At 32.3% G+C, this 24,887-nt stretch overlaps 1 protein-coding gene across 2 annotated transcripts in view; it reads left to right on the top strand.

The window, feature by feature from the left end:
* The window catches only part of gabbr1a (gamma-aminobutyric acid (GABA) B receptor, 1a), a 162,952-nt gene that overhangs the window by 18,104 nt on the left and 119,961 nt on the right, over positions 1-24,887 (top strand). For both annotated transcript variants that reach the window (XM_087284439.1, XM_087284438.1), the window contains exon 7: positions 22,206-22,366. In XM_087284439.1, coding sequence (XP_087140565.1) covers positions 22,206-22,366 — 161 coding nt within the window. The remainder of the gene's footprint in view (positions 1-22,205; positions 22,367-24,887) is intronic.

The raw sequence follows: 24,887 nt of genomic DNA, 5'->3' as shown, positions 1-24,887 counted from the left end.
ACTTATATTGTAATTATACCATATTATATAATATTATTACATTATATTATTATTATAATATTTATATTAGATATTAAATTAAATTATATTATATTATATATCATTATTATTCTATTCTATTCTATTCTATTCTATTCTATTCTATTCTATTCTATTATATTATATTATATTATATTATATTATATTATATTATATTATATTATATAATAATTAATAAACTATTAACATAAACATTTCTTTATGTTCATACCGATGTTTCCTCTGTGTCGCAGTCTGGGCCTGAGCGTGTGAGTGAGTGATGATAAGGAAAACTTTGGATAACATCCCGTCAAGTGCTTGTGAAAGATAGATATATATCAGATGTAGAATATGTATATCTGATTGTATGTGTTGGGTGTCTCCCACTAACTACTATATGTTGTTAGGTGATTAGAAAGTGTACTGATATCTATATGTCCATATGCAGTCAACTGTATGCATATGTATGTGTTTGTGTGTGCGTACGTGCGTGCGTGCATGTGTGCGCGCTTGAGCGAACTTGGGTCTGGCTTTGTATGCTTGAATCCAACGACACAGTATTTACTAAAAATACTCATTAATAGGTTATGTTGTTTTTCACATTATTACTACAATAATACATATTTTAAGACACACAAACATTTTGATGTATCTTTGTCGGAGTATTAAATTAAAATATGTTTACAATATTTTTGTCGCCTTAGTCCCTTTTTAATTCATGGGTGGACACAGCGGCATGAACCGCCAACTTAACCAGCAAGGTTTTGCGCAGCGTATGCCCTTCCACCCGCAACCCATCTCTGGGAAAATGTTTACAATATTAATCCAGTAAATAACACATCTTAATCTTTATTGACAATAAATTGTCACACCTTTTAAAACAACGTTATCTAAAATGTAATATTCTAAAATGTTGAAAAACACAGATGTAAATTCAAGTTGTCTTTATAATTAATGAAAACTTTTATTATGAAAAACAATTTAAAATGAAAGTTTTTCCTTTGACTAACATGTTTTCAATTTATTTACATGCATGACCTGTAATTTATGGCACACATTGTAATACAGTTAATCCAAAGCCTAATGTTTTGAGCACTGGTCATCACTGGTGTTGGTTTAAAAAATCAACATAAAATATTTACTAAAAAGGACTTATCAGTCTTTAGACATTATTGTTATTTCTGTTTCAAAAGATAAATAAAATGTAATTTTATTACAATAAATTGTAGTAATTGCATTACTAGACAACTTAGTTACTGAATTTTAAATTTAAACTGTTTTTATTTCATTGCAAATACTTGATCATATAAAGAGAAATATGTATATTATTCAGAATAATGGGAAAACGCTGATAATTATTTTAAGAAGAAAAATTGGCTCTCAGTTTATCTAAAAACAGTACAGCTCCAGTCCTTAGTTAAATCTACTTAATGTTTTATAGTAAAATTTTCTAGTTTAACTACTGATTCCACCATTTATATGTTCATACAACAGTGTCAAATCTACTAAATCTACAAATTTGTCAAAATTAGTCCAGTTTACAAGTAGTTCTTGAAAGTAGACTGATTACTTTTTTACAGGGTAAATGATGCTTTTCTTCTACCAATAGATTTAATCAAGATTATTGTCACTACACACAATTTGTTGGGAGTGTATATACTTCTTTAAACAATGTTTTTTTATTGGCACACATTTTCAAATTTTCAAACTAAAATCTAGCATAATGTTTTTCACTCTGAATATAAAAACATTATCTGTGCATTTTTTTCTTGGAAAAGTGATGTTTAAAATACTATTCATTAAACTTACTGCATGACTGGAGTTTAATATTACAAACCAATAGCATTGACCTAATTCAAGCTTTTGATTTTGCACTCTGTAGCAGTTTTTCAACACAAAATGTTTTATGCATGTGTTAAAAATCTGTAATTTTGCACAACTGTTTGTATGTAACAAAGCATTCATGTTTTTAAAACTGTCAGTTTTCAAAAGTTACTTAACGTTGTCTCCTTTCTTCTGGAGTTTTTAGGAACAAATATGTTTCATTTGTGGGGGAAAGAAAAAAAAGTGATGTTTTGAAATACATTGGTTACACCAATATGGTGTAAAGGTTAGAAGTTGGGGTTTCATCCAGACGGCTGGGGCTCAACGCCTGATTCTTTAATGCTTTTTAACCTCTAAAGTGTCCCAAGTAACATTAATAACAACACTTAGCCACAATTATTTGTATCGCAGTTGAAGGCTACACTTAATACTGCCAGCAAAACACAATAATAACAAAGAGTAAACACTTTCTTATTTTAAGAATACTTTGCAGTAAACTTTAATGCATTAGTAAGTTTATTTTATCCACCTTCTGATGCAGAATGTTTTTGAAACATTTAATTATGTTTTTATGACCACGGGCATCTCACCAAAATATTTGACCTAATTCAAGTAACCAGTGCTGCAGTTTTTAATCACAAAATGTCTTTACAAACTTTTTTGCGTATGTGTTAAAAGTCTAATTTTACACAACTCTTATAGCGTCCGTTACAATGCATACAGTAAATGTCACAATAACCATTTCTACTGCCAATTATCTTTTGGTGTCTAATTCTTCACAATATTTTTTCACGAGAACTATGAATCTACAAAGGCAAGGCAAGGCAAGACAAGGCAAGTTTATTTCTATAGCACATTTCATACACAGTGGTAATTCAAAGTGCTTTACATAAGCAGGAATAAAAGAGACAACTATAAGAAAAATAAAAACAAATAATGAAAAAATAAAAAAATGATAAAAACAGATCAAATGTGTTAAAACAAGTTATAAAAGAATGAAAAGAAGAGAAAAACATATTAGCGTGATCTGTCGATAGTGCGATCTGTCTACAAAACTAAAAGAATAGTTGCCACTAAATCTGCATTAATATCTTGTTCAACAGTGTCTAATGTACTGTGTATTAAAACTGTATTCTTTTGAACTGTCATGAAAGTTTGCGTTGTGAATGTTTTGGTTTTAAACCAGAGACAACCAACAATATTATGTATACCTTTTGTTCAAATACTTTTTCAAATGAAAGATAAATTATGAAATTGTATGTCAGTGCATCTTTAAAACTAAATTGGGCAAAAAAATTTAGGTTGTCTTTCTAAACTGACTACAAAACCGTTATACATGAGAACTGTGTGTTATTGGGTTGACTTAAACGTTAACCAATTTTAATAAATGTTCTACAGTTTATACATTTGCTTTAAACAAGTGACCAGTCCTTGACACACTATGCAACATTCTAATTTTCTAAATATTTAAATATACATTTGGCATAAATACAGGGCTTTAATCAGTTTTGACAATGTTTCTATGATTTGTTTCACACCATCATGTTTTGCACCTAGCTCAATTTTTTACTTTTTTACAGGAAAGGCATAGACACATGAGTTGATAAACTTTTATTTCAAGTAAATATACACTGAAATAGAGTAGTACATAACAAACAAACATGGATTGCATTACCATAATAAAGACAAATTAACTAAGAAAAAAAAAAATACATTTATACAGTCATACATTGAAGAAAAAACAGGGTACACCAGAACAATAAAGACATTACTGAATATTACCAAACAACAAAGAAATGCTGCTAAAAGCATTCTGTCATGTCCTAGTATGTGGCTAGTCATAACTTCCACAATCTCAGCAATATTTGTTATTTTGTTTTGTGAAACCAGTGACACACAAATATCTGTTATATATGTGGACATACATAGAACCTGCGTTACCCCCCATCTCATCACTCAATTCAGTCAGCACCTCCAGAATTTTTGTATTGGTTGCACAGACAGCACCATTGTTATGAAAACACAGGTGTGTCAAATGATTTATCGTATCAGCCCATGAGTTTAGGTCCCTCTCACAACGTCCATTTCTCTCTTGAGATTTTTCACACGTTTGACATCTCCGTACAATCATGTTTAGAATCACACACATCATTAATGATCTTCTCCAGAAGAAAAACCATATGGTCCCTATAATGCTGTTTAAACATGTTGTCCACAATAGACCTTATTTGACAATCAAAAACAGGGTTGCACTCGTACTCGGGCCTTTCATGCGCATTATCGTCAGTATTTTGAGAACAATAGCAACCAACCATCTTTGCATGGTGGCTGTCAGAAAAAAATCTGAAAATATTTTTAAGAAAACGTTTTTTCTTTAATCACAATACAAAGTTTGACCCATAATCTGTGTAGATCATATAAAGTAGTACCTTAAAGATGCGGCCTGTGTCCTTAAACAGCGATAGTTCAGCCCTAATAGTTCAGTGCAAACAAGACCAAAGTAGGGGCTGTGGTCCTCAAAGATAGTACCTTTTTATGTCTTTAATCTTCTTTTTACTCCTGATCAATTGGTTCTTGTAGAAAGCTTTAGGATCAGTGACTGTAGCCAGAAGCATTACTCCTTGGTAGCTAGAAGTAAAATGGGTGCTTTATCTACACATTCAAACAGGCCCGCCCTCACTCACGGGGAGGTACTATGAACATCTGCTATGGTGTCATAAAACTCATGATAGTTGACATCTTGTCTTTTATTTAAGACATAGGTGTGATGATGTAGGGATACCTATTTTAAAAATAAAAATAAAGATACAGACTCATACCGTAAATATATTCACAATGAAAGATTTTAGAGCACTAATATTATAGATTTTTTACATTTCATGGAAGTTTTAGGTTGACAAAATATAATGCACAGCTGAAGTCATCTCAAAACTCATTGCCAAAATGGACAATACAATTAATTTGAATGTTTTTAAGCAAATATGTACAGTCTTTTCAACATTATTCTGCAGTTTGAATTGTTCAATACAATTGTTTATTTGGATTCCTATTAGGGCTCAAAGCAGTCACATATTTAACTGAAATTTGCATCTTTCATGATAGTGTTCTTTTTCAAAGAATGATTGAGAAGAAATAGGATTACATCTACACTTGCATATTCATTTTGAATTTAAGTGAAACATACTTGTAAGAAAATACAATTAAATTTATGAAATAACCCATATTCCATAACTTATTACAATGCCTTTGAGGTCAAGAAAGAGATCAAGTTTAGGACCCATTACCTCATATTTGGTTATTAGATAAAAGTTATTTTAAAAAGTCAAGTTTGGTTAAAAACCTAGGCTTTCTTAAATTTGTTCTGTTAAAACATAAAGAAATTTAAAAAATCAAGTTATGCATTATACGTTCTGGAGATATATAAACATACACTTTACCATCAGATAATCTACGAATAACAATATTCACCCATTTTATACAAAGGGTACCAAAACCGTTTGCTTATGTTTGTTGCAGAGTAGCAATAAGATGTTTTTTTGTTTTATTTTTATGTTATGTGATACTAAATCTATTTTCTGGCCTATAATTTTAGTGATATACTTATGATAAAGTTGAAATAAAAAAGCTAATACATTTAGTTAAACATCATGTGCTTGACATTTTGGTAAATAGTTAAAGCTTCTGATTGTACTAATTTAATATTTAGCATTTTGAAAGGTAAATATGTGTCAGGGTATGTAAAGCTGACACCTCTAACTTGTTTGGTTGAGATTTGTGGAATGTTTCCACAAATTGAAATATTAAAGTGTTTTTCTTATTCACTATTCTGCAACTTTGATGCAACATTGTAACAGTGTTAGAAATATACAAAAGTACATGTCATGCTGTTTTGTAAAAACAGACAGTCATATCAGTAAAGAACTACACTTCCTGAGACAAACATTTTGTTTTGCTGTAAATGTAAAATTTTTTAATGTATCGGTCAGGATGTAAGCATACAACTTACATATAACTGACTTTTTGTACGACAATCTTTCGATGAACATGTTTACATTATATTGTGACATTTTTAGAGTGGTATTTGAAATAGTTACAATATCACAGATGTAAAGTACTCGAACAATGTATGAACAATGTTAGCTGATTGCTGTACTTAAGTACTACTTTTATGATTTGTACCCTACTTGAGTACAGTTAAAATTAATGTTTACTTTTACTTCATTACTTTTTTAAAAACAGTATTTTTTTTTCACAACTTTCAATTTTATTTATTCTCAAAAAAAGTTCATCACTCCTAACAAAACGACAAAGCTGCTTAAATTAATGTTATTTACTATGTAATTGACATTCATTTCAATATTCCATCAAACAGGTCAGACATGCTCTTCGATTGTTTAGAAGTCATGTCCTGTCACATTGAGCTCTACAATACACATCAACCCCAGTAAGTCTGCTATCAGTACACTTCTGTTAAGCAGTTCATAAGAAAATATACATTCAGTCCATTCTCTGTGTACACATTCACATAATTTTATTTAGATGCCGCACAGAAATAAATTTAAACCTCACTTAAGTATATTTAAACTTATGCAAACAGAAAGCGTTTAGTTATTTGTCCTACAGTATGCTTGGTCATTGTTTTTCGCGTACAATTTTATTACAGTACGTGTTCTAAGTACATTTGGTTAGTAGTTATTTTGACACCCTTTGATTAATTGGGCACATTATTTTTCTACATAATGTTATAGACACATGTATTAAGACAGAGAATAAATTAGTTTGAGTCGACTTAACTGAAATGAACTGCGAACATGTCAAATCTTTATAAAAGACGGTAATCTTATAATAACACAAATTTAACTGCTTACTGCAGTGAGAAAAATATTAAAATGAAATCACAAAAACATAAAAAGTATACATGCAGCTAGACAAAGAGCCTGTATAATTCAATGTAATTAATTATTTGCTATCTTGAAATGCCATATTTTGAAATATTAAATTTGGTATATTTGAATTGTACATAATTTGTACTACAGCATATTCTCTTGGGTATTTAATGTATTTTTATGTGCTATATTTGATTAGCAACAAGTATACTTTGACCATATGACTGTGTAAGTTCATTACATGTTTGAATAATGTTTGAAGCTTTTGTTATTTTTATTACAATTATTTTTATAATTTTTTAATAATGTTTATAATTTTTATTAAATTATAAACATTATTCAAAATCCACAGGTAATCTAACACTGCACTTATTCTGAGATAAAATGCTCAGCGGTTACTTCAGTTGTTTTCTAAATTGGTTTCTACAAATTGCATGACATGTTTTCAATAACACACTATCCCTTGTGGTAACTGCTTTGTGTACTACTAGTTAACCAAGGCCACACTAGCTGTACTCTTGCAAGTTTCAAGACACTAGAGTAATATGGACACTTTATCACTAAAAATTATAACGCTAAATTGGTTGGAAAGTCAGACCTGTGGTGAAAATGTTGAAGCATTTAGCATGCAGCACCGACAGTTCTCATATGGATGGTTTAAGTGCAGACATAAATGCATCATTTCATTGCATCATTTCCAGCACAAACTATTTATCTACTACAAGTATAAGTGAACTACTACTATTCTCATAAGTTGACAGGATGTATAAATAAAAATGTTATAGTTAGCTACTTATGTGCTTAATGTTTACTGCTGTCACACCTGAAATTATACTTTTACAGTATACTCTATACTGAAAATAATTCAGTAAACATGTAAATATTGACAGTATTCAGGTCTTTTGTCTAGCTGCATGTATACTTTTTATGTTTTTGTGATTTCATTTTAATATTTTTCTCACTGCAGTAAGCAGTTAAATTTGTGTTATTATAAGATTACCGTCTTTTATAAAGATTTGACATGTTCGCAGTTCATTTCAGTTAAGTCGACTCAAACTAATTTATTCTCTGTCTTAATACATGTGTCTATAACATTATGTAGAAAAATAATGTGCCCAATTAATCAAAGGGTGTCAAAATAACTACTAACCAAATGTACTTAGAACACGTACTGTAATAAAATTGTACGCGAAAAACAATGACCAAGCATACTGTAGGACAAATAACTAAACGCTTTCTGTTTGCATAAGTTTAAATATACTTAAGTGAGGTTTAAATTTATTTCTGTGCGGCATCTAAATAAAATTATGTGAATGTGTACACAGAGAATGGACTGAATGTATATTTTCTTATGAACTGCTTAACAGAAGTGTACTGATAGCAGACTTACTGGGGTTGATGTGTATTGTAGAGCTCAATGTGACAGGACATGACTTCTAAACAATCGAAGAGCATGTCTGACCTGTTTGATGGAATATTGAAATGAATGTCAATTACATAGTAAATAACATTAATTTAAGCAGCTTTGTCGTTTTGTTAGGAGTGATGAACTTTTTTTGAGAATAAATAAAATTGAAAGTTGTGAAAAAAAAATACTGTTTTTAAAAAAGTAATGAAGTAAAAGTAAACATTAATTTTAACTGTACTCAAGTAGGGTACAAATCATAAAAGTAGTACTTAAGTACAGCAATCAGCTAACATTGTTCATACATTGTTCGAGTACTTTACATCTGTGATATTGTAACTATTTCAAATACCACTCTAAAAATGTCACAATATAATGTAAACATGTTCATCGAAAGATTGTCGTACAAAAAGTCAGTTATATGTAAGTTGTATGCTTACATCCTGACCGATACATTAAAAAATTTTACATTTACAGCAAAACAAAATGTTTGTCTCAGGAAGTGTAGTTCTTTACTGATATGACTGTCTGTTTTTACAAAACAGCATGACATGTACTTTTGTATATTTCTAACACTGTTACAATGTTGCATCAAAGTTGCAGAATAGTGAATAAGAAAAACACTTTAATATTTCAATTTGTGGAAACATTCCACAAATCTCAACCAAACAAGTTAGAGGTGTCAGCTTTACATACCCTGACACATATTTACCTTTCAAAATGCTAAATATTAAATTAGTACAATCAGAAGCTTTAACTATTTACCAAAATGTCAAGCACATGATGTTTAACTAAATGTATTAGCTTTTTTATTTCAACTTTATCATAAGTATATCACTAAAATTATAGGCCAGAAAATAGATTTAGTATCACATAACATAAAAATAAAACAAAAAAACATCTTATTGCTACTCTGCAACAAACATAAGCAAACGGTTTTGGTACCCTTTGTATAAAATGGGTGAATATTGTTATTCGTAGATTATCTGATGGTAAAGTGTATGTTTATATATCTCCAGAACGTATAATGCATAACTTGATTTTTTAAATTTCTTTATGTTTTAACAGAACAAATTTAAGAAAGCCTAGGTTTTTAACCAAACTTGACTTTTTAAAATAACTTTTATCTAATAACCAAATATGAGGTAATGGGTCCTAAACTTGATCTCTTTCTTGACCTCAAAGGCATTGTAATAAGTTATGGAATATGGGTTATTTCATAAATTTAATTGTATTTTCTTACAAGTATGTTTCACTTAAATTCAAAATGAATATGCAAGTGTAGATGTAATCCTATTTCTTCTCAATCATTCTTTGAAAAAGAACACTATCATGAAAGATGCAAATTTCAGTTAAATATGTGACTGCTTTGAGCCCTAATAGGAATCCAAATAAACAATTGTATTGAACAATTCAAACTGCAGAATAATGTTGAAAAGACTGTACATATTTGCTTAAAAACATTCAAATTAATTGTATTGTCCATTTTGGCAATGAGTTTTGAGATGACTTCAGCTGTGCATTATATTTTGTCAACCTAAAACTTCCATGAAATGTAAAAAATCTATAATATTAGTGCTCTAAAATCTTTCATTGTGAATATATTTACGGTATGAGTCTGTATCTTTATTTTTATTTTTAAAATAGGTATCCCTACATCATCACACCTATGTCTTAAATAAAAGACAAGATGTCAACTATCATGAGTTTTATGACACCATAGCAGATGTTCATAGTACCTCCCCGTGAGTGAGGGCGGGCCTGTTTGAATGTGTAGATAAAGCACCCATTTTACTTCTAGCTACCAAGGAGTAATGCTTCTGGCTACAGTCACTGATCCTAAAGCTTTCTACAAGAACCAATTGATCAGGAGTAAAAAGAAGATTAAAGACATAAAAAGGTACTATCTTTGAGGACCACAGCCCCTACTTTGGTCTTGTTTGCACTGAACTATTAGGGCTGAACTATCGCTGTTTAAGGACACAGGCCGCATCTTTAAGGTACTACTTTATATGATCTACACAGATTATGGGTCAAACTTTGTATTGTGATTAAAGAAAAAACGTTTTCTTAAAAATATTTTCAGATTTTTTTCTGACAGCCACCATGCAAAGATGGTTGGTTGCTATTGTTCTCAAAATACTGACGATAATGCGCATGAAAGGCCCGAGTACGAGTGCAACCCTGTTTTTGATTGTCAAATAAGGTCTATTGTGGACAACATGTTTAAACAGCATTATAGGGACCATATGGTTTTTCTTCTGGAGAAGATCATTAATGATGTGTGTGATTCTAAACATGATTGTACGGAGATGTCAAACGTGTGAAAAATCTCAAGAGAGAAATGGACGTTGTGAGAGGGACCTAAACTCATGGGCTGATACGATAAATCATTTGACACACCTGTGTTTTCATAACAATGGTGCTGTCTGTGCAACCAATACAAAAATTCTGGAGGTGCTGACTGAATTGAGTGATGAGATGGGGGGTAACGCAGGTTCTATGTATGTCCACATATATAACAGATATTTGTGTGTCACTGGTTTCACAAAACAAAATAACAAATATTGCTGAGATTGTGGAAGTTATGACTAGCCACATACTAGGACATGACAGAATGCTTTTAGCAGCATTTCTTTGTTGTTTGGTAATATTCAGTAATGTCTTTATTGTTCTGGTGTACCCTGTTTTTTCTTCAATGTATGACTGTATAAATGTATTTTTTTTTTTCTTAGTTAATTTGTCTTTATTATGGTAATGCAATCCATGTTTGTTTGTTATGTACTACTCTATTTCAGTGTATATTTACTTGAAATAAAAGTTTATCAACTCATGTGTCTATGCCTTTCCTGTAAAAAAGTAAAAAATTGAGCTAGGTGCAAAACATGATGGTGTGAAACAAATCATAGAAACATTGTCAAAACTGATTAAAGCCCTGTATTTATGCCAAATGTATATTTAAATATTTAGAAAATTAGAATGTTGCATAGTGTGTCAAGGACTGGTCACTTGTTTAAAGCAAATGTATAAACTGTAGAACATTTATTAAAATTGGTTAACGTTTAAGTCAACCCAATAACACACAGTTCTCATGTATAACGGTTTTGTAGTCAGTTTAGAAAGACAACCTAAATTTTTTTGCCCAATTTAGTTTTAAAGATGCACTGACATACAATTTCATAATTTATCTTTCATTTGAAAAAGTATTTGAACAAAAGGTATACATAATATTGTTGGTTGTCTCTGGTTTAAAACCAAAACATTCACAACGCAAACTTTCATGACAGTTCAAAAGAATACAGTTTTAATACACAGTACATTAGACACTGTTGAACAAGATATTAATGCAGATTTAGTGGCAACTATTCTTTTAGTTTTGTAGACAGATCGCACTATCGACAGATCACGCTAATATGTTTTTCTCTTCTTTTCATTCTTTTATAACTTGTTTTAACACATTTGATCTGTTTTTATCATTTTTTTATTTTTTCATTATTTGTTTTTATTTTTCTTATAGTTGTCTCTTTTATTCCTGCTTATGTAAAGCACTTTGAATTACCACTGTGTATGAAATGTGCTATAGAAATAAACTTGCCTTGTCTTGCCTTGCCTTGCCTTTGTAGATTCATAGTTCTCGTGAAAAAATATTGTGAAGAATTAGACACCAAAAGATAATTGGCAGTAGAAATGGTTATTGTGACATTTACTGTATGCATTGTAACGGACGCTATAAGAGTTGTGTAAAATTAGACTTTTAACACATACGCAAAAAAGTTTGTAAAGACATTTTGTGATTAAAAACTGCAGCACTGGTTACTTGAATTAGGTCAAATATTTTGGTGAGATGCCCGTGGTCATAAAAACATAATTAAATGTTTCAAAAACATTCTGCATCAGAAGGTGGATAAAATAAACTTACTAATGCATTAAAGTTTACTGCAAAGTATTCTTAAAATAAGAAAGTGTTTACTCTTTGTTATTATTGTGTTTTGCTGGCAGTATTAAGTGTAGCCTTCAACTGCGATACAAATAATTGTGGCTAAGTGTTGTTATTAATGTTACTTGGGACACTTTAGAGGTTAAAAAGCATTAAAGAATCAGGCGTTGAGCCCCAGCCGTCTGGATGAAACCCCAACTTCTAACCTTTACACCATATTGGTGTAACCAATGTATTTCAAAACATCACTTTTTTTTCTTTCCCCCACAAATGAAACATATTTGTTCCTAAAAACTCCAGAAGAAAGGAGACAACGTTAAGTAACTTTTGAAAACTGACAGTTTTAAAAACATGAATGCTTTGTTACATACAAACAGTTGTGCAAAATTACAGATTTTTAACACATGCATAAAACATTTTGTGTTGAAAAACTGCTACAGAGTGCAAAATCAAAAGCTTGAATTAGGTCAATGCTATTGGTTTGTAATATTAAACTCCAGTCATGCAGTAAGTTTAATGAATAGTATTTTAAACATCACTTTTCCAAGAAAAAAATGCACAGATAATGTTTTTATATTCAGAGTGAAAAACATTATGCTAGATTTTAGTTTGAAAATTTGAAAATGTGTGCCAATAAAAAAACATTGTTTAAAGAAGTATATACACTCCCAACAAATTGTGTGTAGTGACAATAATCTTGATTAAATCTATTGGTAGAAGAAAAGCATCATTTACCCTGTAAAAAAGTAATCAGTCTACTTTCAAGAACTACTTGTAAACTGGACTAATTTTGACAAATTTGTAGATTTAGTAGATTTGACACTGTTGTATGAACATATAAATGGTGGAATCAGTAGTTAAACTAGAAAATTTTACTATAAAACATTAAGTAGATTTAACTAAGGACTGGAGCTGTACTGTTTTTAGATAAACTGAGAGCCAATTTTTCTTCTTAAAATAATTATCAGCGTTTTCCCATTATTCTGAATAATATACATATTTCTCTTTATATGATCAAGTATTTGCAATGAAATAAAAACAGTTTAAATTTAAAATTCAGTAACTAAGTTGTCTAGTAATGCAATTACTACAATTTATTGTAATAAAATTACATTTTATTTATCTTTTGAAACAGAAATAACAATAATGTCTAAAGACTGATAAGTCCTTTTTAGTAAATATTTTATGTTGATTTTTTAAACCAACACCAGTGATGACCAGTGCTCAAAACATTAGGCTTTGGATTAACTGTATTACAATGTGTGCCATAAATTACAGGTCATGCATGTAAATAAATTGAAAACATGTTAGTCAAAGGAAAAACTTTCATTTTAAATTGTTTTTCATAATAAAAGTTTTCATTAATTATAAAGACAACTTGAATTTACATCTGTGTTTTTCAACATTTTAGAATATTACATTTTAGATAACGTTGTTTTAAAAGGTGTGACAATTTATTGTCAATAAAGATTAAGATGTGTTATTTACTGGATTAATATTGTAAACATTTTCCCAGAGATGGGTTGCGGGTGGAAGGGCATACGCTGCGCAAAACCTTGCTGGTTAAGTTGGCGGTTCATGCCGCTGTGTCCACCCATGAATTAAAAAGGGACTAAGGCGACAAAAATATTGTAAACATATTTTAATTTAATACTCCGACAAAGATACATCAAAATGTTTGTGTGTCTTAAAATATGTATTATTGTAGTAATAATGTGAAAAACAACATAACCTATTAATGAGTATTTTTAGTAAATACTGTGTCGTTGGATTCAAGCATACAAAGCCAGACCCAAGTTCGCTCAAGCGCGCACACATGCACGCACGCACGTACGCACACACAAACACATACATATGCATACAGTTGACTGCATATGGACATATAGATATCAGTACACTTTCTAATCACCTAACAACATATAGTAGTTAGTGGGAGACACCCAACACATACAATCAGATATACATATTCTACATCTGATATATATCTATCTTTCACAAGCACTTGACGGGATGTTATCCAAAGTTTTCCTTATCATCACTCACTCACACGCTCAGGCCCAGACTGCGACACAGAGGAAACATCGGTATGAACATAAAGAAATGTTTATGTTAATAGTTTATTAATTATTATATAATATAATATAATATAATATAATATAATATAATATAATATAATATAATAGAATAGAATAGAATAGAATAGAATAGAATAGAATAGAATAATAATGATATATAATATAATATAATTTAATTTAATATCTAATATAAATATTATAATAATAATATAATGTAATAATATTATATAATATGGTATAATTACAATATAAGTTAATAAAATAATGATTTAATATAACTTAATATAATATATTATAATACAATACATAATTTTATTTAATAAAATATTAATTTTATATAACTTAATATAATATAATATATTGTAATATAATAATATAATTTAGTCAAATAACTAAAAATATAAAATAATGGTTCTAATAACAGTAATTTAATTACCGTTATTATTATAATAATAATTTTATTTCTGTTTGATTAGAATTTAATTACCAATATTTTCATTACCTGGAAATAGCCTATTAATTTAATTAGACTGATAAAAATCTAATTACCGGAATTATTATTTTATATTAAACCGATAAAAATCTAATTACCGGAATTATTATTTTATATTAAACCGATAAGAATCTAATTACCGGATCTATTATTTTATATAAAACCGATAAGAATCTAATTACCGGAACTATAAAGTTTATATAAAAGGGGCGGGGCTTAGACCGGAAGTCCCGCCTTAGGGGCGGGGCTACAATCCATCAAACTTTTTGACAGGTAGTGCATCATAATAACTACTTGCGACTATGTTAGAATTTTAAGATAGTTTAAAGCATTTTAGCTGTGCATAAAAGTTTAATAAAGATACATTTTATTGAATTATTTATATGACAATTTCTGTACTGAATATGTTTACTCTCTCCAGAAAACTATAAAGCATGGTTTACTTTACTTTAACATTTGCTTCATTGTGTTTATTAATGACTAGTTTATTTATTATATGTATATAATACATTACAAAGAGAGATTTTTACATTTCACTCCCATACAAAATCCTCCCAGTCAATCTAAAGTGTAATGACTTTGCAAGAAACTGGTGAAATTGTATTTATATCGCAATATATATCACAGAGAAAAAATATTGGGTCCGACTTTATATTAAGTGTCCTTAACTACAATGTATTTACTGTGTTTATAATGTATTTGAGAACACGTGGTGCTTTTGAGTTGGGCTAGAGGTTGGGTTATGGACAGGTTTGGTGGCATGGGTAGGTTTAAGGGTAGGTTAAGGTGTAAAGGATGGTTAACAGTGTTTTTACAAATGTAATTACAAAAGTTAATTACAGATGTAAATACATACATGTATTTAATCAAGCTTAAGTACACAGTAAATACATGTATTTACACAATAAGTACATTGTAACAAACTATTAATTATTAATTCCTGTGTAACTAGATATTAGTTAAGGCCACAATATAAAGTGGGTCCAAATATTGCAATGTCAAATGTTTCCAATATAGTGCAGCTCTAGATGCGACCATTAAAAATGTTCAAACATACCAGTTTTTTTCACATAGACACTGCATTGCTGAGTATTGCAGTGCAATATAAGAGTCAGAAATGCGTTGCCTTGCAGCAGATCTTTTTTGTGTTTATATTTCTGGTGAGTTTCTTACATATTTATAAGCTCTTCACAAGTTCTAAGCTGATAAAAATAGTAGAGTAGGTTTAGCCTAGTATTATATAGCATTGCTTTGGATGCTTTGGAGTTTCTGTGAGGAGTTTGCATGTTCTCTTGCATGGATGCTTTGGAAAGTTCTGACACAAAATATACATTATAAAAGCTGTTGTTTTGTCTCTCTAGGTTAAGTATTAATTATGACATTGTAAATAATAAGTTAACGAGTATGTTTTTTTACTGGTCAATGCCAAAACAAAATCAAAGAAAGCAACGGAATAAGCGTGAACAGCCTTAATTCTGATTCTCTCAGCATTCACACTGACATTTTTACACATTTCACCACAAAATGAACATTTCCACACCATTTACTACAGTTACACCATTTATTACAGTTATTCTGAATAATGGTGTACAAAAAACAACTGTTGACATTGATTGTAGATACAAATTCTTTAGTATATCTTCATTTGTGGCAAAAACATGAAGCAGGTTCGGAACAAGTGAGGGAGGGTGGGGGTGGGGGGAGGGAATGACAATTTTTATTTAATTTATTTGAAAACCTGCTTCAGAGTGCTCTTGACCTCAGACTGGGATGAAGGTCCAGCAGGACATAAACCCAAAGCACACTGCCAAAATATCAATGGAGTGGCTTCACAACAACTCGTGAATGTCATTGAGTGGCCCAGCCAGAGGCCAGAGTTAAATCCTATTAAACATCTCTGGAGAGATCTGAAAATGGCTGTACACCGTTGCTTCCCATTCAACTTGGTAGAGCTTGAGAGGTACTGCAAAAAAGAAGGAGCAAAAATTCCCAAAGATAGGTGTGCCAAGCTTGTGGCATCATATTCAAAAAGACTTGAGGCTGTAACTGCTGCCAAAGTTGCATCAACAATGTATGGAGCAAAGGCTGTGAATACTTATGTACATGTGATTCTTAAGTTTTTAAATATTTTATAAATTTGGAACAGTTCGCTTGGGTTTCCTCCAGGTGCTCCGGTTTCCCCCACAGTCCAAAGACATGTGGTACAGGTGAATTGGGTAGGCTAAATTGTCCGTAGTGTATGAGTGTGTGTGTGGATGTTTTCCAGAGGTGGGTTGCGGCTGGAAGGGCATCCTCTGTGTAAAAACTAGCTGGATAAGTTGGCGGTTCATTCCGCTGTGGCGACCCCGGATTAATAAAGGGACTAAGCCAACAAGAAAATGAATGAATGAATTTGCAACAATTTCAAAAAATCTTTTTTCACATTGTCATTATGGGATATTGTGTGTAAAATTTTGAGGAAATAATTTGATTTTATTCCATTTTAGAATAAGGCTGTAACATAAAAAAACGGGAAAAGTGAAGCGCTATGAAGACTTTCCGGTTGCACTGTATAAATGAACCCATGTTCCTCTATCCCCGAACATTCTGAATTTTTTTGTGCATCTTTTAAAAATATGTTTGTCAAACTAAATGTCAATGAGGCGCTACACATTCTCATTGCACTGCATTTGCCCTTAGCTCATTTTTTTTATTTTCAACTCACCACTCTTTCTGTCAGCCTTAACGCATCACACTAGAGTTTGTTTTAATCAAGCAAAACCTGCCGGTAGTGTGAAAACAACCTTGGATGCAGCATAGAGTGTAGCAGTGGGACTTCATGTCAACTATACGCCACTATAGAATCTCATTATAATTCCTCAGGCTGCCAGAGTCTCTCAGCATTAACACAAGCGCTCCTGCAAGCACGACTGTAGCACCCTCTCATTCATCCATCCCTCCCTCTAATTGCCTTCCATTCCTCTCAATCCCTCCGTCCTTTCTTTCATTTCCCTCCGTTTCTTTCGGCTCTGCTGATTTCGACTATCAAGCCACGCAAATGCACTTTCTCTTTCTCTCTCTCTCTCGACTCCCTCTGTTAACTCACAGCAAGAGATCACCGCCTACTTAGTGCACTCTCAGCAGGCTAAAGATTAACACTCGGCCACAGTGTGCAGATCTGTGTGTATATGGACGTATATGAGGCTATGTGTGCATCTCAGCACAGTGTGTCTGCATAAATTCAAGCCTGTGTGTATACTGCAAGGTGATTACCTTGCTCTTACTTTGCTTGTTAAAGGACAATTCAGCACAAAGGTGACCTTTTTTGTTCGCCAGCCCTCTATAAATGAACTGCCTTGGTGTATAAAATCTCAATCTGTGTTGCAAACTTGTTTAGTTACCTCATAAATGGAGCAGTAATTATATATTCCTCACAGGAGGCTCCTCCGGCCTTTCTTTTATTAAATAACAACTAAAGATCAGGGATGAATAATTAATGATTGGCATATGGAGGGAGCGGATTCAAAGGGAGCTCCAAATGTCACTGGAGCGTCTCGGCTCCTGAGGTTCACGCTGGCTCAAGTCATCAATTTGGACTCCGTGCTGTTGTTTTAGAGTACTTCCTGTGAATAAAAGACTTTAGATAGCTGGATCCAACTTGCTTTTCGTGTAAGAGCAGGTTTCTATGGAATGAAAATCTGGATATGCCTTGGAATAGCTGAATAATAAGCATTCAGTACATGGACATGATCTATTGCAAGACTCGGACATTGTTTCTTCATTCTCATGTAAATCTCATGAGTGTAAAATCCCAGTCAAAAACAGGCCAATCGGAACAAAACACTGACTGTTACATTGCACACGGGTCATTAATATGCATGCCGCAGGCTGCATTTGATTCGTTACAGCATTTTCTACTGAGATTAAGTTAATCTAATGTTTTCTTAAACATACTATGTATGTGGGACTCTTGTTTTGAAAACATTGAGCGACAGTAAGAGGGAAGGAGCAGTTCTGTAAAACATGCAGCCATGTGTCTTGTCTCTTCACAGTTTGGGAATGTGGGATATATGGATTGTAAATTTAGTTAGCACCATCCCGAAAAGGCATAAGTCTGTTTAAATGTATATTTTATTAGGTCACTGAGTACATTGTGAAATTAGCTGTGTGTGTTTGTAATGAGGTAACAGACACATGTAAATGCTTAGTATAAGTGTTAAATAACTCAGCTCTTAATATGAAATAATGCCAGCACTCTTTGTAAAACTTGTCTGTTTATGCTACGGTTGGTATTAAAGGTGCTGTATGCAAGTTTTTGACTCTTCTAAAGCATATAAATATCATATTATGTTTGCAGAAATTTAAGAAACATGCCAGGTGAACATTCTTGTTTATCTAAAACACAATGCTGAAGTCAGATATTCTGCTTTGAAAAAATGTCTGTTACATGCTGGAACATCTGTTATCGTTTTGGTCATTTAACCCGTTCAATGCCAGTTTAACCAATTATATTTCAGCACCCCAGGTTGCCTTAGTGGAAAACTGTGTGTTTCATTAATTTAGCCAGAAAGGCTTTCAAATTAAGCATCTGCAACAGAAATGCATCCTCTGATAGACAGTAGCAGACTCCAAAATGAGATGCAGATTCAGAGTTCCACATGAGGTGGTTGCTAATTAGCGAATAATATAAATATTATGAATGTGCACATTAGGTGAGCAGGTTATACTGTAACCCTGTGTCCTAACAGCACACTATGTGACAAGATTTGCAGCAATTGAGCTGTTTGCACCAGACTAAACCATTAAATAAATATAGCTGTTCAGAAGCACCGAATAGTGCACTTACTGCACTCGAATGAAATGATAAGATTTATAATCTAATTAATACATATTAAACCTCTTTAACATTATTAAATGTAGATGCTGAATTATTGATATGTGTTGGCTTGCAATGAAGTTCAATTTCAAACGGTTTATTTAATTTTTAAAATCTGAGGACTCTGCTGCTGCTTTTAGTTGTATGGCAATAATTGTCATGTAAAATGGTATTCAAACTCACATCATTAGCATTTAACACTGAATTAAGCACATGAAGTGTACCTAAGGTGAGCATTGTCAGTTTTCTGTTGTTCAGTTGCAAGAAATAAAATAAAAAATACATATAATTTCATAAAATATATATAAAACATAAATTTCAGGTCTTAGGACAAAAACTCCTTTAATATGGAAAATATTCCTTCTATCACATGCTGTTGCTTTTATTTAGAACACAGTTTTAATCAGCCTTTAGGCTCGACAGTCAGGCACACTGCTATTGGTGTCATCAATCTGGCAACCTGCACTGTTTGTTTTGAACCAGGTGTGCAATACCTAGTTCAGCCACCGAGTGTCAAACTTACTGCACCTTTAATCCCTGCCTGTGTTTTCATATTCATATGTTAAAGGTTTAAAATACAACTCTGAATACATATCTGTTGGTCCGTTGGTCAGATATAATTATAATTTAGCTTTTATTTTATTTACAACGGATAAACCTCTTTTCCACTTTAGCTGAGCTGATTGTAATTTGACAAAGAATCTACTCAGTTTGTTCAAATATTTTTTGACAATAAACTATGGCGTTATTTTTCTATACATGTATCAGAGTACATCACGCTCCGTGTGTGTACCTGATGAACTGCATCAGACTGGTATGCTCTGATGCAAGTCTAATAATCCATATGAGGCTGCAGAGCTCATTAATATTCACAATCGTTGGTCACAATCACAATGGTCAAAATAAGCTTTCTTATTCTAGTTGTTAATTTTGTGGTTGTAAATAAGCATATAAAACCGGCACATATGGCACCTTTACATGAGTTTCATCCACTTCCATTCAATTTTAGCTGTTTAAAACTGCCAGTTATGTTGATTAATGTCACAAACTGGGATTTTCATATTCTAATATTTTAATTTGAATGTGTTTGTCAAAAAGACACTGGTTTGTAGTGTAAGCAGTTTGACTGTTTACAGCAATTTGTTAATCCTAGTCATTAGCCCGAGGCACCAAAATTAATCTGAAGTCTAACAAATTTGCAGAAGAGCTTACTTCTGCATTGCAAAATGAAGTGGATATGAAATACAAGCTTGGTATTACAGGCAGACGATAGATAGATAGATAGATAGATAGATAGATAGATAGATAGATAGATAGATAGATAGATAGATAGATAGATAGATAGATAGATAGATAGATAGATAGATAGATAGATAGATAGATAGATAGATAGATAGATAGATAGATAGATAGATAGATAGATGCATTTATTAACTTTGAAAGTGTTTCTTATTCAGTAAAAGTGAATCAGTAGAGAGCATTAACTTTAACCCCACCCCTTTCTGCTATACAACAGCTTTGTCAGAGTGTCAGTGCTTTAGTTCTCTGCTGTCTGCTCTGAGTGAGGATCTCTGTGTGCAGCATTTGGTGGTCAATCTTTTTCCCCTCTCTCCTCCGGGGCGGATTAAAGGATTACGCCGCAGCACAATTGTTCTTTTGCAATATTCTGATCAGATGCCGGAATAATATGCTCGACAGCTTAAAACTTAATCACGTTTTGTGAGCGGCGCGGTAAATAAAGGAATGCCAGAGGATTTGTGGAGCGCGTTCTGACCGTCAATGTCGCCCAACACCACCTGTTTTTCGCTCCCGTCGTGAACCACGAGCATACATCTGCACTACAAACACACCGTCTGTGACTTTAAAAGGGAAAGAGACAATAACTGCCCGATGGCGCATTTGGTTTTGCCCAACATTCAAAACGTGGTTACTGTAGCTTGTGTTTTTGCCCGTTTGGACAGTTGGTTTATGTTGAAGTGCTTTCCGTGACAGTACATTAGTGACATGGTGTCAGCATCCAAATACTACTCAGAAGATTCATAGATATTGAAAAGAACTTAAAAGATTCTGAAGTTTTTAAAACATTCGGAAGAGTGTTAAGATAATGAAGTAAGATAAAGATTATGCGTGCGTCAAAAGTGTGATGATGTGTAAAATACTTCAGAAAAGAAATTCGCAGAGTATAAAGAGATCAATAATTGTGAATTGTTCAAAGATACTGAAGACTTACAGATTCTGAAGACTTTAAATGATCCCAAAGGCAGTGAATATTCTAAAAGATTCAGTCGGAGTTTGAAGATTACAAAGAGTGTGAAGATTCTTCACGTCAATAAACGCTTCAAGAAAGCGCACAAAGGGAGTTCAACAATTTGTTAAAGACAAAAAAAGAAGACATTTGACTGACACGGTCGATTAAATTAAAGCTAATGTAACAGTCCCATCTAATATTAAGCAATTTTATATCACTTATGCGCATCTCAATATTAGGCTACTCAGTGCTGCTGTTTCTACGCGCTCCATTCACTTTTTTAGCCTCAAACGGGACTCGTCGCACGTGCGGGCACTGTCAGAATTCAAGTTCAGAAGTGTAAACGTCAAATCGGATATTGATGGCATCCAATGCTAGGATCAGGAGCTTGGGGAGAGTTTGGAGAAGCTTGGCTCTCCTTTACGCACTGCTTATCTTTCTCTCCTGGCCGTGTGCGTTTGCAGGGAAGAAGAAGTTGTACATCGGAGCTCTGTTTCCCATGAGTGGAGGATGGCCCGGTGGTCAAGCGTGTCTCCCCGCAGCACAGATGGCGTTGGATCTCGTGAACAACCGGAGCGACATTCTGCCGGACTACGAGCTGGAGCTCATTCATTACGACAGCATGGTAAGAACTTGCATATTATTAATATAATATATATACATACAATCAATAATTATTCAGTATTATTCAATAAATTCGGGCTTGACTATATCTCCATATAGTAGCTAATAGCTCCTTTTATTGCGTCATGTACTTTTCTGCTTAACATTTAATAATATTTGGGTTAAACTTGCATGAAAAACCATACTTCATGTTCATGTGCATGTGTGATAGTTTCTCGTGGTTTGAATTTTTAAGGCCATTCATAATTTAATAAACTAGTAATGCAAGATTAATATATACATCTGTGCAATACGCATTTATGCAAATTTATTAATTTGGCTACATGATTCTATTGCATCGATTTGAATTATTACAAAATATTAAAGTATCCTGCACATGTATTTTGATGATTTTTAAAGTAATTTATTTTTAATAACAGTAACACAGTAGGCATTATACTTCATCCGAGTTCTCATAGTTTTTATATTCATAAAATAAACATTTGCATTTGTATAGAATTTAGTGCAAAATGTAACTATTTTTCTATAGTAAAACATTGCTATTTTACTCATTTTCAGGATGAATTTTTTCTATAATTGAAAAAGAAGACAACTGAAACCATGACTTGGTTATTAATAAATTGCAAGTCAATGGCTTACAGATATTTTAAGAATAAAAAAAGTTGATAAAATAAAATTAAAGAAGGTTTCCCAGTATTGGGTTGCAGCTGGAAGGGTATCCGCTGTGTAAAGCATCTGCTGGATAAGTTGGCGGTTCATTCCACTGTGGTGACCCTTGGTGAATAAAGGGACTAAGCCAAAGGAAAATGAATGGATGAATGAAAATTAAAGTAGAATAACATTAATTAATTCATTGAACTTTTTTTTATAAAGCACTTTACAAGCACTGAGCAGCAGACCAAAGTACTAAACCATAAGATGAAAATTAAAACACTAACCACACATAACACAGTATACATCTCAAGTAGTAAAACAGCTGCACATACGGCTTACATATATACTGTTCAACAAATATCAGATCAGGTGACAAAGGCCAAAGAGAAAGGTAGGTTTTGAGATTTAAACAGTGGCAGCAAAGGGGACTGCCTGATGTCGGGAGGTAGAGCATTCCATAACTTGAGGCCAGCGACAATGATGATATGATGACCTTGGAAAAAACACCACGGTTTCACGTTAATTCACGTTAAACACGGTATTGTTATTACTGCTCTAAAACGAGTTACTTTTAAGTGTCTGGGTAAAAAAACAAACAAAAAAAACCTACTATTTTATTTTAAGAAACATTCAAAATATTTTGTAACAATACACACGTCAGGCTAAATAGTTAAAATAAATTGACTTCTGCTCTCTTCATTAGTTTCAAAAACACAGATTTTACATAAAAATACATTCAAAAACATTACATATACTTTGGAAACAGTATAACAGAACATTTTGGCGGTATCAGAACCTTGACTTTTCTAAACAGCGGTAAAACTGGAAACTGGTTATCGTTCCATGCCTAGCCACTGCAAATGCACGGTCACCTCTAAGCTTACGTCTGGTTTTGGGGACTCTAACCCTTGTGTATGCTGAGTATACATTGAGCTAAAGTGAAAGGATTGGTCTGTATAATGATATTTTTTGTAAACAATGTACATAGTTCTGCCTTTTTTATTTATTTTTAAATCACAGTAGCTATTGACCTGCAATTCATGAGTTGCAGAGCACAGTTTAAGCAATTCATTCAGTGCAGTTCATGAAGTGCACAGTTTCAGCAAAAAATGATCTTTTTAAAATTGTTTTTTAATTATATATTTTCACATTTTATTTTCACATTTTTAAACATTAAGGTGGACATTTAATTGCATTTAAAATGGTTTATAGAGCATGCACATCTGCTGTAAGTGTAATTGCTAAACATCATTTGATGTGAACACCAAAATAGGATGTTTGTCTTTGACCCTTATCAAATTTATACTGTTATTCAGCAAAGATTCATTACACTCATCAAAATGTATTATAAAATATTTCACATACTGGACTTTTCTGTCACAGATATGCTTTGTCTGGAAAAACATATACTGTACAACATAATTATCTAAGGCATCTCTAAAACCAATTCTTTGCTAAATGGGGATTTAAATTTTGATATGCATAATTGAATGCAAAATGAAACCGTTCTAGCCAACAAAGGCTCATTCTGATAATGTAGCCCTATATACATTCTGGAGATCGTAAATTATGTAGCAAGAAGTATGTATGGCTGCATTTCATTTTTTAAGTAAGTGATACTGGGTGATATGACGCCGTTCTTTTTCGCGCTTACCCGCTGACCCCTTATCTCTGTATGTACGATTTTTCCGGCTGTTACCCGTTTGTCCAGTTAGCTTGCCATGTATGTTGGTGGACTTGAGACGCAGAAAGGAAATGACTACAATGGCGGAGTTCAAGTCCGGCGAAGAAAGTTCCAGAAAGCAGATAATACAACAACAGAAACCAAAAAAATTAATTAATAAGTAAATAACTGGGTGAGAATGTGG

Source organism: Danio rerio, chromosome 15 (genome assembly GCF_052040795.2).
Source record: "Danio rerio strain M-AB ecotype USA chromosome 15, GRCz13ab, whole genome shotgun sequence".
NCBI lineage: Eukaryota > Metazoa > Chordata > Actinopteri > Cypriniformes > Danionidae > Danio > Danio rerio.
Note: the sequence above shows the minus strand (reverse complement) of the source record. Positions and strands in the feature narration are given on the sequence as shown.